General features: G+C 42.7%; 1 protein-coding gene across 1 annotated transcript in view; it reads left to right on the top strand.

The window, feature by feature from the left end:
- The window catches only part of ttc27 (tetratricopeptide repeat domain 27), a 205,266-nt gene that overhangs the window by 82,044 nt on the left and 108,702 nt on the right, over window positions 1-14,520 (top strand). Inside the window, exon 9 of the mRNA XM_080740212.1 lies at window positions 377-443. Coding sequence (XP_080596338.1) covers window positions 377-443 — 67 coding nt within the window. The remainder of the gene's footprint in view (window positions 1-376; window positions 444-14,520) is intronic.

Genomic DNA, 14,520 nt, shown 5'->3' with positions numbered 1-14,520 from the left:
GTATAACGTGTAGCGCCGTGAGCTTGGAGGTCGGGCAGAAACCTCGTATCTCCAAGTTTCAAATGTGTACGTTCTTTCGCAAAGTAAATCCCTGCTTCATCGTACAAGGCCGTCGCACAAAAGTAGTGAAAACAGCCGATCTACAAGCACACAACGCCTCGCGGTGCGAGGCGTTGTGTGCTTGTAGATCGGCTGTTTTCACTAGTTTAAATCATTTTTAAAATGATAAATGCAAAACGAACGGTTTTTGGACATACACGGTTTTCACCCGACAACGACGATATATACGTTAAAGATGTTTGGTGGGGGGGATGTGTGTATGTGTGTGTCCCCATGTGTGCTCATTGTGCATTCACTACGGTGTCTTGTCTTCTAGCACTGACTTCCAGAGGAACAACCCAGTCCACAGACTAACTGAGGAGGAGCTCCTGGCCTTCACAACTGTAAGTCTTTGTTTCTGTCCTACTGGGATCCCATAGTTCAGTGGTTCTCAACCCCCAGGGGGGTCCCCAAGTGATTTTGGGGGGTCCCCAGATGATTAACTTAATGTGAAACAATGTTTTCTCACTCAACAGTAAACAAACAAAAAAGCAAAAAAAGTATACCCCAGGGGGGTCCCCAAGTGATTTTGGGGGGTCCCCAGATGATTAACTTAATGTGAAACATTGTTTTCTCACTCAACAGTAAACAAACCAACAAACAAAGTGTATAGCAGGTATCTGCACATTTCTAAAGTGACAATTAAGGACTTTTTTTAATACCTCTAAAATGACAATTTAAAAATCGTCCAAATTGTCAAATATTGGAGGCAGAAATTGTGAAAATAGACGATCTACATGCTCACAACGCCTCGCAACGTGAGGTGATGTGACCACCTCACTGCTGAGAGTGAGTCATTTTGTTGTAATTCACCAGTTCGTGGGTGGATTAATTTGGAGCATGTTGTGGGTTGCAGCCTTCAGGAGCCAAGGAAGCTACAGTTGGTGGGTAATAGTACTTCCATGCCATACGGTGCAACTTTTCATATTTGCGGCGCCCCCTACGGGCAGAAGTGAAAGTGCTTTTGGAGGTGCACTCTATTGCAGTGTTTCTTAAAGTAGGTGTTCTGATGTGACTGTGAAGTCCAGGGATGACGCTTTGATAATGTTTGGAATTTACTATATTTACAGTTTATTAAGTACAAGGTTTCCGTTCTAATGGAAACACATATTTTTTCAAGTTTTCCTCGTGACATATCTTGGAGGGAAAGAGTTACATACCGTAATATGACAAATATAAAACTGTACCGTAGTATGACATCAATGTAAGGTGTTATACACTTGTTTACAGCTTGCCTCTGTAGGAGGCTATTGGCTACCATAGGGGTCTTTCAGTGTGTGTATATCTGTGTGTCTGGGGTTAATCTCGCAAACTGCCTGGCCGATCAGACCACGTTTCTTGTGTACATTCATGGCTAGTAGTTTTTTTATTTATACTGTATATATCGTCGTTGTCGGGTGAAAACCCTGTATGTCCAAAACCGTTCGTTTTGCATTTATCATTAAAACAATTATTTAAACTAGTGAAAACAGCCGATCTACAAGCACACAACGCCTCGCACCGCGCTGTGCTTGTAGATCTGCTGTTTTCACTACTTTTGTGAGACAGCCTTGTATGATGAAGCATGGCTTTACTTTGCGGAAGAACATACAAATGTGAAACTTGGAGATACAAGGTTTCCATCCGACAGCGACGATATACTGTATACATTCAACATGGGAGCCATGCTTTTATTAAACCGGTTCCTGTCTTGCTTTTAACGTGTATATTAGATTTCCATCTATAATCCCAACTTTCGAACGTCTTGATGAGTTCACATTTACTTCACTAGGTTTTCTGCCCAGAGGTGGTTCTGTTTCATGACAGTCTTTTAACAAGCTCAATCAAACACAAGTGATAGAAAGTCAGAGTGACCGAAACATCGCTTGGTTTTGCCTACTTATGCGATCCCTTGAAATGTGCATTTTGTTCTCTATGTGCATTTGCCTGGTACGTAATTCGCCTGTTAGTACGGCCCAAGCACCTATTGGTCTGAATGAGCAATGTTGACAACATTGACAAGAATTCTTTTTTATTTAATTTTATTTAGATTAGCCAATTATTTTTTACCTCCTTTATCTCCCAAATGTAGTAATTATTTAAATTAATTCCTCCCCACACAAATGTCTGTGACGTTGTCACTGCTGTTGTATCCTACTGACTCACCGGCCAGTGAGGAGCATCCACCGAGAGGACGTAGGGCTACTCCTCCTGCCCAATAAGGTGCCACCCCAGCCCGTAGGAGTACATGCAATGACCAATATCACCCTACTCGCCTGGCTTCCCTCCCCGAGCACGGGCCAATTGTGTTCGCATAGGCGCTTGACAAAAGTACCACAGTGGACTCAAACCCACAACCTCCGTGGTGGTGGGCAGCGACTTTACCGTTGCACCACCTGAGCGCCTGTCCCAACATTTTGGGACAACTGAAGGATGCTTGATTCCTTTTCTCCGTTTCTCCCGAGAAACATTCTAAATGTCAGTCTGATATCTCTTTGAGTTTGAGTGTCTATCTATCAAGAATACCCATGCACGTATAACTTTGAGCAGTGGTTTATCGTGCTCTGCAGCACATACTGTAGTTCCATGCGGTGTCCCCTGGGGTAGATGAGAGAGGGGCTGGCGGAGTCTGTAGATAGGAATGAGAATGATTGGAATGTTAGATATGTGGCAGTGTCTCTCTCTTTGTGCCTGTCTTTCTGAATCTCCCTCCTGCTTCCTCCTCGTACTCGTAAGACGAGGGGTCGTGTCCCCTCTCATCTCACCGGGGGTGGGGGTCATTTCCGCTCCATTCAACCAAGTCATGCTCAGCAGGTGCAGCACTCAACCCCCCACCGCCATCGCCACTGCCACCATCTCTTTCCACTCCACAATGCTGTTTTTCTTTTTATCCAGCAATGTGCTGCAACTGGGCTGCACCGCGCTTCCAGAGATGAACAGGTTTTATTCATTTGTTTTCAATCTTCACTAAAGGATGAGCCCCTTGAGATGCAGCATCTCGTTTTTCGAGGGGTCCACATGAACTAGGTGCTTCCTACAAATAGTGGATATATCTGTTCGTCTCATAGCAGGTAACCACTCTCCTGCCTCACTCCAAATGTGTACATGGACAGGGACAGTCCTCCAAGGCCAGAATATAATGTGAGTGGTATTCTATTTTTTCAACAGAAGAACAGCGCTGCGTGCCTTGGCCGCTGCCGTTATCATGGCAAGTTGATATTTCCCCCCTTTTGTCCATCCAAGTCTGGGAATCTTTTTTTTTTTGGAACAAAACGGTTGCGGCAGACCTCAGACTCTGTGTTGGTTCAGTCATTGTTTTGACCAGGATCTGACCATCTGTTGTTTTAATTGTTCAGTCCACATTATAAAGATGCATCTATCTCTCCATTAGAGTTCTTATAAATGTCATGAAAGCATCTCAAACATTGTACTGCAAGGAGAAAATGCAGCATCTACAGTAACAAAACTTCAAATTGTGTAGAATGACTTTGATACACTTTTTTGGGGGTGCGTCTGTGTTTAATGCAGCACATTTTATGAGCACAGCTTTCTGGAAGTCCATTGATGAGTAACAGTAGTCTCAAGTCATAAAATAATATAGTATAGTAAAAAGTATTCAATGTATAATATACTGTATATTCTTTCTCATTTTTCTCATGTGTCAGTGTGGTTAGCCTCCCGTTCTATGCTCTATGCGTCATTCAGACCATGGGGCTTGTATATGCTCTTTGAAATTCGTGCCAAGCTTTTGCTGCTGGCTTTTGCATTATATTTCTCAGTGGTGTGTGCAACTGTCTGGCTTGCATAGTTCACCACATGAACCCTTGCGTCCCTATTCTGGGCATGTCATAAATTAATTGGTGAACATTGTGGCGCCTTCTGAGCTTGTAGATCTGCTATTTTCAGCAAGGAGATTTGGTCTAGAGCAGGGGTCTTCAACGTTTTTCAGCCCAAAGGCTGAGAGAGAGATGAAGCAGGGACCACCACTACACTTTATACACTGTGTTACAGATTAAACCTTTGGATTTAGCTGTGCGTGTAATTTTTTATTTTTTTATTTTCAGACAGTTAACCTTTAACCCTCAATATTTAGTCAACTTACTTGACTGTTGGCTCTGTACTTGATCTGCTCTTTTTCCCTCTACACCAACTCTCAAATAGCAATGTTGTGTGCTATTAGATCTGCTATTTTCGGATAATGTTCCCCACCACACAAATATGTGGCGGACCCCCTGTAGTAACTCCGAGGACCTCCTAGCAGTCCCGGACCTCCTGTTGAAGACCCCTTGGGCCCATGTATAGACCCCTGGTCGAGCCTGGTCAACAAATTATATAGGGTTTAAGTGGTTAACTTGGGGTAGGTCAAAGTACTGAAGTACTGAGGCAACACATGCCCCACGGCTTCTGTATACACAAAGATATTGATGAATTCTCTATACTGTAACTCTCACTTGAAATACTCCCCTATGTGGGGAGTGCGATATCAAAAGGCTTCAGAAATGCAAGCGTACGGTGAAACCCCGTCTCTCAATTGTTGGATAGTATCGGCTCCGCCATATGTATGTGAGAGAGAGAGAGAGAGAGAGAGAGAGAGAGAGAGAGAGAGAGAGAGAGAGAGAGAGAGAGAGAGAGAGAGAGAGAGAGAGAGAGAGAGAGAGAGAGAGAGAGAGAGTCTCTGTGGCAGCGTTATCTAAGTAGTCCACACTACACCACATTAAAACATCTACAGTAAGCATTATACACGGTCCCTTCTTAAAGCCCCGTGAGCAATTATATGACAGGAACAATTCTACTAGCATGGCATGATCTGTATGCAGCAGTTATAGATTTAGAGATTGAGATTTCATACAAATGCAAGTGACTTGAATAAGCAATATTATTATGCTGACCTTTTCTGGAGTTAAGATAACTAGAAGCTTGGAGATCTCTGTATCCTTCTGTGCCTCTGACTGTGTCCCTTTGGTGCCCATGAGTCAGTCAGCTGACTCAAATGGCGTACATGATGTTAGATGTAGTCCTTTTTCCAGGTATAGCTATCTCTCATAAACCGATAATTGCCATTGACAGTGCATTGTTGTACTGTCTTGCACGCTTCACAAATTTCTGATCAAGGAAAAGGTCCATACTAGCTGGTGGAGGCTTTGGTGGGATTGAGCCTGGTTTGTGATGTTCGGGGTCATATGTAAGGTCAATCTTCCCGGAGTTGCAGCAGAAACCCTTTCTCTCCTCTTTCCATACAAAGGCTCTGTAACGTGAGCATTTGGGACATAGAAACAGTGAGGTGTTGCTCAGCTTGAGTCTGTAATCAACATGTAGGTCCTCTTGAAGCTGTGTTCACGAACATCGCAAGCACATTGTGCTTGTGATGTTCATATTATAGTAGATTCGATCATAAACAGCCATTTATGTGAAACCTCTATGACGTCTGACATCATACAATCCCCTTTATGCCCATATATGGAGATACCTGATGTCATCAATAGTCACACTTGCAAATTAAGTCTGTCCTTTTTATATCCATATATGGAGATCCCTGATACCCATATATGGAGATCCATGTATATGGAGAACACTGACGGCATCAGTAGGACCAAGTCCATGTGTGTCAGTGTGATGTAAAACAGATCTGTGCCCATATATGGAGATCTCTATATCTCTCAGTCCTTGTCCCCTTTTATGGGCATATTGGTTGATCGGCAGTTCTTCTGAAAAATCTTGTTTTGTACAGCTGTACATCATGCAAGTACAGTAACAGCAGGGAAAGTAGCTAAGAACGTTGGCAAAGATCTGAGCTATCTGTGTGCGAACGTTGGAGTCCGTAAAAGCAACCATGTGCTGTGAGACCTCTTTCATGCAATTCGGGGTCCATCGGCCTCGGCTTCAATTAGTAGATGGGATGGGATGATCCAAGGGTAAAAGTTTGTTTTTATTTTCCATTTCTGAACCTTATTTGTTCTTACGGTATTTGTTTCTTTTTACTTTTACATTCACATACTGTATGATAACACTGATGTTCAAGTTTTATACGTTCATTTACAGTAGAGAACTAGAACCTCTATCTTTATGTTACCATGACGTGGATTAAGTGTTCATGTAAAGCTGCCACCCATATACTCTGTAATGCCCTGTGTCCCTCCCTATTCTGGAATGAACATTGGGCCAAAAGAGCAGACCCAGAGGGTGAGAAGGAGAGGGCCTAAGACAGATCCCTGGGGATCTCCGACCAACAAAGTACGTACAGTACAGGGTTTACGTTTTTAAAGTTCCTGTTGCTGGAGCGGTAGTTAGCAGATTTCTTATCCAGACCAGAAGGCAAAGTAGGCGCAAAGGCACTTGCTCTATTAAAAACATATTTTTTTATTCAGTTAAAAACATACATGTGTATTTGAAGCCGTGTTGGGGAAGCTAGTCAAGCTACTCAGAACCAGCGTGATCTAGTATGATTGAATCCAATTGAAAGAATGGAATGCGGAAATGCTCATCCTATCTCAATGCGATAGTTCAATTGTTTGGAACTATTGCGATAGATCGAGCAGCGAGATCAAAGCGTGATGCAATTCTCTTCCCTCTACGGCTCTGCTCAGAACTAACCTACCAATTACTGGAAATAGCTGCCACTGAGAGAAAAGTAGTTAAGATGAGCTGAAATGTCTAATAAAGCAGATATCTACATTGAAGCTATGTTCATGATTTTTTTTTTTATCAGACCCAGAAGATAAGCAAACATGCACGTTAAGGATAATGTGAATAATCTATGATAATGTTAGCTTCTTGATATAAAAGGTTGCAGTTTTTGGGGGATCTTTTACAGTATGTACTGTAGCCTTTTCTATGCATTTGGGCCTTTCATCCGCATGCCAAAAACAGACTTGGCCAGGGTGAAGATTCAATCAAAAACACAGATTACTTTTTGAACTGCATTAGCATGAAATGATAATGTGATTCAAATAATAAAAATGTTCTGCTGCTGGGTAAATGTAAGTAACTTTGCTCCATTTTATCCTGACTGCCCCCTGACTCTCAAGTTTAGCCTATTTCATTTGTACATATGATACATACACACACACACACACACACACACACACACACACACACACGCACACACACACACACACACACACACACACACACACACACACACACAGTATAACTCTCTCCTGAAACTCCCCTATGTGAGGAGAATATCAAAAGGCTGTAGAAATGCAAACGTAGGGAAGTACTGTAGAATAACATAAAATCAGTTCAAAGGATCACTGTGCGATCGACCAATATAATATGATAAATGATCGATTTTGAAACGTTGTACAGTGGTTAAGCCTCCAGTCCTATAATCTGGGCTCGTTACAGTGCTGTAGTCCCAGGCTCAGGTGGTTCGGCGACCGCTCCATTGTGATGGGAATGGATCCCAGTCTCTGAAATGATCCCAAGTAGAGTGGAGAGAGCAAAACGAATGGGGGCCAGGCGTAGTTTTTCACAGCTGTGGTTTCCCCTCACTGTAACGTTGGGATGTTTAGCCGTTTTGGCGGAGATATCAAAGACAAGCCGGGTCCCCACTTCTCAACAACCATAAGCTTGTTGGGAGACATTCCCTTACTTCAGAGACGTCATGTACAGTAACCAGATAGCCCACTTGGCCGGCACCGGTAGAGCATGGCGAGGGTACCGTCCATCCATTGTGATGAGAACCCTTGGGCGGAAGGAAAGTGACGGGGCAGGAAATTAAAAGCAAAAAAGAAAAGAATAAAACAATAATTCTCCGGAGGCTGACCCAGGGGCTGGCATTGCCCCGGGCCAAAACTCCCCTCTCTTGCCTTTAAAACTCAAAAAAAGTCTCTCTGGAAAAATAATCACCACTTTTCTGAGAGGATCAGTGTGTGAATTTTAAACATTACGGAGGGATTACTACGGGACTGTGCGCTGACATTTCAGCAACTGTGCCCCAGGCAACTTGGCGAGCTGAGCCCTGGGGTAGAGAGGTGAGACGGGGGGACTGGAGGTCTGCTGCTCTGCTGCTGCCATCAGGAGCAGGATGCCTAACACTGACCTGGAAACAGGATCCGACATTGAGAAACCGGAATCAGTTTGGAACCGCTTCTGGAACTGTGGACTTAGCGTCTGCTTAACCTCGCGTCACCAGGCTTTCTCGGGGGAAAGCCTGGTGATCGTTTACAACGGGCAGTTTGATCCGGTCTAGGCGGAAACCACAGGCGGAAGAAGCGGCGTCGCTTTGTTTTGGTTCCCCCCGTTTGTTTCCCCAATCCCTATTAAAATGCTTGAGTACCCTAATGTAGTCTTGCCAGTCGCTGAGTTGGACTAAAAGATGCATACACTAAACGAATTTTCCAAAAGAAAAACTACGCCGCATCAAAGGGTTTATTATGGCCTGGTTCCAGCCCATAGACCCGCCCACTCTCTGAGTGGACTGTGAATTGTGTTCATAATAAGTGATTTCTGGAGCCGAAATGACGGCTCCTCCAATTAGCCCAGGGGGTGGGTTTAACAAATTATCAATCCGTGCCGTCAAAGTCCCTCCCCTCCAGAAATCGCTCAAACAGGGCACAATGTCAGACTCAAGCTTCAGCTGAGTCTGAAATCAGGCTAGGTTTATTAGGTAGGCCCTAAAAATTTGTCCTTGAGCGCAGGGGAATTATTTTGGGTTAAAACTGAATCCGGTTTGATCTTTCTGGCCAAATTGTAGTCCTTTGAGAACTACAACATGACGTAAAGTGGTTTCCGCTCCCGACCGGATCAAACCCCGAAAAGTGAAGGGATCCCAGACTAATGTCTGCTATACAATTACAATACCGGTGATTCTCCCTTTTTTTCTTTCTTTTTTTTTCAGGGACCACCATAACTCTGAGAGTGTACAAATGGAACCAAATGGACCCTTACTAGTCCTGTAAGGTTTCATTTGGAACCCAGGAATCCTTCAATATGAAACGTTAAGGAATCTGAGCGTTAAGATTGAATCGTTAAAGCTATACTGTGTAAGTTGCTCAACTAGTGGTCTGTAGCAGTATAGCAAACCGCGGTCGCGTCTGCTTTTTTCGGCCGTTTTTCGCCGCGGACCGGGCCTTCAGACCACCGCGTCCGCCTCGCCTTGCCGAGACGCATCCATAGATGTCTCTCGTGTCCCTCTACGAGCAGCGGTTGGGGAGTTACATGCTAGACTTCTAGACCAGCGTAAACAAAGCTGTTGAAGCAAGCTATTTCCTGAAGAGACGCAAGATGCACTGTAATTGGCCGGTAGTGTATCATGTGTCTATGATCCGCAATGTGATTTGCCAACGTATAGACAACGTATACGGATGATGCAGATGATGTAATTTTTCCGCAAAATCCGGACCCCAGCAAGGATCATAGAAAACATATAAAGAGAAGGCTTTAGAAGCTGAAAATAACGGAGTGGGTGTTCTAAAACTTTAGCGATTTAACAGTTAGGACAATTTTAAGATTTGTTTTATAAAAAAAGTTACATGGTATAACTTTAAGGAACTGGAATCGTTAAAACCGTAAAAGACCCCAAACCTAAATGGAAATGATAGAAGAAAAGAACGAGAATTTCTCACTTTTCTTCAAGCCATTCTTTTTCCTTTCTGAATAAAACACAAAGTAATGCATACAGTAGATCGCTGAAGGCTCCAATAGCATTGCTATGGATACCACATAACCCAACGTACTGTATCTTCATATCAAACAAATGTGCAGATTGATTACTTCCTTTTCTGGGTTTGACACTGAGGCGCTGCATTGCAACAGGAATGTCCTCTCTGTGCATTCATTTCTGTGATTGCATAAATATATTTATATTCATGTGATCTTGTCTGGTAAAAGGATTTTGTCCTTTCTAGATCCGAGACCAAGTGAGGGATGACCTGAGCTGATGATTCTATTATGATAATGATTCTTTTAAGCTTATTTTCAAGGTGCTCCTGCCTTCCTTTGACAGCATACAGAAATGAGAAGAGAAGATTAATGACAAAGGTCAAGATCAAGAGTTGAATTCATGACATTGTGCGTGGGCGTTTTTTTAATATAGCCTGACATCATGGCTTAAGTTCTGTATAACGCAATCCGCTCACTACAAATTTGATCTCGTGCCGCCACGTGACGCTTTGAAAAGCCTCGGAGATCTGTAGCTAAATTATGATAGATGGTCGTCAGAAATGCTTCACCCCAGTTTTTGGGATAAAATCACACTTGTGTGAACTGAGCGGTGGAGGCTGTGTGTGTGTGTGTGTGTGTGTGTGTGTGTGTGTGTGTGTGTGTGTGTGTGTGTGTGTGTGTGTGTGTGTGTGTGTGTGTGTGTGTGTGTGTGTGTGTGTGTGTGTGTGTGTGTGTGTGTGTGTGTGTGTGTGTGTGTGTGCGGGCGTGAATGAATGTGAGTGTGAATGTGAATGTGTGTGAGTGTGCCTGGCCTCAGTGGCCTGAACAACAGCGCCCCTCCCTTAACATGTGTGGTCAAAAAAGGTACTTCAGGCTACAGACAGACAGACACACACGGATACACACACGGCCACGCTATGGAGACGGTGTGACCACCGCTCAAAAAGAGTATATGCGTATGCAGAACCATCCTAGACAGTAACATAAGCCAAGGCCCTACTGAATGGACCCTCGTCAGCTCACAGCTCGGGTCGAAATGGAAGAAAAATCAATGGGTCTTTTTGTCCCTTGTGACTGACGGCTCCCTGCCATTTTATATTGTCTCAAATTCAAATGCATGGAATGTACATCCTATTTTATGGGCATGACGGAGTCCAAGAATAACCTGCCCAGTGATGCAGAGCTGGAGGTGAGATTCATAATTTACTGGGGACACTGTTCCTTTCTCCCCATCCCTCTCTTCTTTCAGATTAACTGTTTTTCCTTTTCTTTTTTTTTCTTTTTTGGGGCGATAAACGATTGCCCAGCTGAGGTAGCACTTCTGCTGTAATTAAACCCAGGAGACCGCTTGCAAAAAGCGTAAATACCATTTTTGAAAACAGCCACTGACACTGACAGTGCATCAGATTTTGCCAAATGTAGGCCTCACACTCGGTAATTTATCTACGTAAAAATAATGTAATTGTTCCGGTACAATAGAAGTAACTTAGTGTTTGTATGCAACTTGACATGCGTGAAGTCAACTCTTACAATAGGTCCTCACAGTTAGTGCAGTTGTGTAGTCCAGGGCAATACAATCAAATTTATATTTTGTGTATTCAACAGTCAGACGTCCAGATGTCCAGTCATTCAATCTTGAGAGGCAATTAAAAGAGGGTTGTTTGCCAAAGGGAACTACACTAATTATGATATATGCTTTATGATGACATTGTGGTATGGGATTCACTCCCTCAATTGTGTCTGTATCTTTATAATTGTATAAACACTTTCCATTATTATGTGGTACGGTGAACTCAGCCGAATGATTGTTATTTCTCCTATTCATTTGAATTTAAAGGCAAATTGCTTCTGCTCTGAATTCCTTCCTGGTGCGTTTGATCCTAACAAGCACAAAACGAGGTATACATTTCACCATTCTATTAAGAAAACAACAAGGGTAGTGCCAGTTTCCTCCAGTTACCTACTGCTGAGAAATTCAATTTGCCAGAAAATGATTTCAGTGTGTCAGAATTGTTTGTTGCCATAATCACTGTAGTTACACCCTTGATGCCCCCTTGGCTATTATACGATATGTCCTGTTCTACTATTAACGAAAAGGTAATGACCCCGTGGACACAGGGTGTGAACACCACTCCCAGCAGTGTCGGTTAAGACTCCGAACTTGATGTCATGCATTGCAATTCCCTTGCCATCTGAGGCAACAGAAATGTGGGGATGTCACGGCTTGCTTCCTATGCCAATGACGTGATGTGTTCTGGTCCATATCCGGGCTGGCGTCATCACTTCAACCTAATGTTGGTTCATCCAAACTGCCAGGGTAGCTTTTTATGTCTTGTTCTATGTTTTTTCCGTACTACTCAGCACTTATTGTCTTGTACTGGTGACAGGCGTTCTGAACTACCACCCATGGGTGTGTCACCCACCACTAGCCTTTGCTCGTATCAGCAGTTTATTTCCTTTTTTATCGTTGAATAGTTGGAATCACACAGCGGGCCCTGCATTATATTTTCCCACACTGCTGGAACAATAATGGTGGGCTGTGGTATGTGGTCCTGGAGCCATTTTGTTGAAATGGGCCGCTTCCCTGGTCTGAATCCACTTTACACACCCACTCTGGTTGATCTCACTATCAAAGCCCAGCCAAGGGTAGTGCACTCCCATCAGGCTCTGTCTGGTGATGCTGAAATACAAGACAGCTGGAGGTAAGAATTGAAGAGCTGTTATAAAGGCAGAAAACCTCTATACATCTAAATGTTCAGGTGATGCTCAGTTTGTGCTTGGCTTAATATGTTAATCGCTACAAAATGATGAAACTGTGTCTCTCTGTCTAATCATGGTGGAGTGTGGTAGAGTTGGAAAACCCAGAGTTTAAACCTCAAAGAGTTGTATTCAATGTGCAAATAGAAATGTCTCTCCAGCACATCATGGTTGGATGTGTGCATAGCTGCATACATTACAACAGTGGTTCTCAACCTGTGGGTCGGGACCCCCAGAGGGGTCCCCAGATTATTTTGGGGGGTCCCCAGAGGATTAACGTAATGTTCAATATTGTTTTCTCTCTCAACATTAAACAAACCAACATAAAGTTTAAGTGTATAGAGGGTATCTGCACATTTATAAAGTGACAATTTAACTCATACCCTGCCAAAAAATATGTTTCTATGATAAAAACGTCTTTAAAACGTCTTTTTCACTATGGACCTCCCTGCCAGACGTCTTCTGAACGTATTTTAAAAAAATAATAATAATAAAAAAAAAAAAAAAAAAATTGAAAAAACTTTTTTTGAAAATTTTTTTTTTGGACCTCCAACAGTGTACTAGGCATGATCGCGATCGCGAAATTGCATGTTTAACCCTGTAGCAACTCATAATGTAATAACGGCTCATAATGTAATAAGGGCTCATAATGTAATACGAAAAATGTAATAAAAACTCATAATGTAATAATCAGCTCATAATGTAATAAAAGAACGAGCGCATAACGTAATAATGGATTTTTCAATAATGTAATAATGTAATAACGTGTTACATTAAGAACCTCCACATAGGAGGCTCATAATGTAATAAAACGTCATAATGTAATAATGTATTTTTATTACATTATGAGCTGATTATTACATTATGAGCTTTTATTACATTTTAATTATTACATTATGTGCATGTTTTTTATTACATTATGAGCTGATTATTACATTATGAGTTTTTATTACATGTTTTTATTACATTATGAGCCCTTATTACATTATGAGTTGCTACTCACCCTGCCAACTGTGTTGATGGAGAATGGATCAACTATCTGCTAAACATGCAGCAAATGAATACATATGGGGATCATTTAGCTGTACAAAGAGCATCCACAATGTTCAACATACAGTTCGTGATTGTATCGACACTGGGTGTTGATGCAACATCGATAATATCCCCATGTGGTCAGTATGACGACAGTCTGCCATTGCTAGTTCTGGGCCACTTTGCCGAAGGTCATGGGGACCATTATGTAAGCCTTGATGGACCAGTCACACACTTGATTCAAAGAGTCCAGGAAGCAGAGGAGAGCGCACCACTTCAATCTGTCCCTCACTCTGGCCTTAAGTCTAGCCCTCACTCTGGCCCTGACTCGGTACCTCATTCTGGCCCTGACTCTGTCCCTCACTCTGGCCCAGGGCCGGATTTATAATAGGGCTTGACGTGCTAAAGCTAAGCTAAGCTAACGTCGCTGTCTGTAATGACTGGTAGTATGCACAACTCTAAAAGAACTGGTGCACTATTGTGTTGGAGTGCCTCAGTGCGGCTGCAGAGTTAAGGTGCTATCTATCCCTGATTGATTGATTGATTGATTGATTGATTGATTGATTGATTGAAGACTTTATTAGAAGTTTGCAAAGGAAAAGGTTCATGACAGTGCAGTTCACTGGTACAAGGTCAACTAAAGGGAGATCCTAGTAAGCTTTTCAGCTTATTTGCACAGGAAACCTTCATGTATCTCATATAACAACTGAGACCACACTATTAAGTAGGGTGACCAGAAGTCCCGGTTTGGCCGGGACTGTTCGTTTTCAAGCTGCGTGTCCCGGTGTCCGGACAAATATCTCAAATAAATATCACTAATATGTCCCGCTTTTCAACATTCACTACAAAATTGTGCCAATAATATCTGTTTTTAGTGGTTGCATAGACATTTATCATGTTCTTTTCACGAAGATATGCTCAACTAACCAATCAGAAAACATGTACAAATTCATTGCGCGTCTGAATTCAACGCTGAGGCTGTTTGTCAATCACTCACTACCTGTTTGCAACCCTGCGGTGTATGTGCGCTTGCACGAATGTTAGAGA

Source organism: Nannobrachium achirus, assembly GCF_963921795.1.
Source record: "Nannobrachium achirus genome assembly, chromosome: 13".
NCBI lineage: Eukaryota > Metazoa > Chordata > Actinopteri > Myctophiformes > Myctophidae > Nannobrachium > Nannobrachium achirus.
This window is presented reverse-complemented; position numbering and strand designations above follow the sequence as displayed.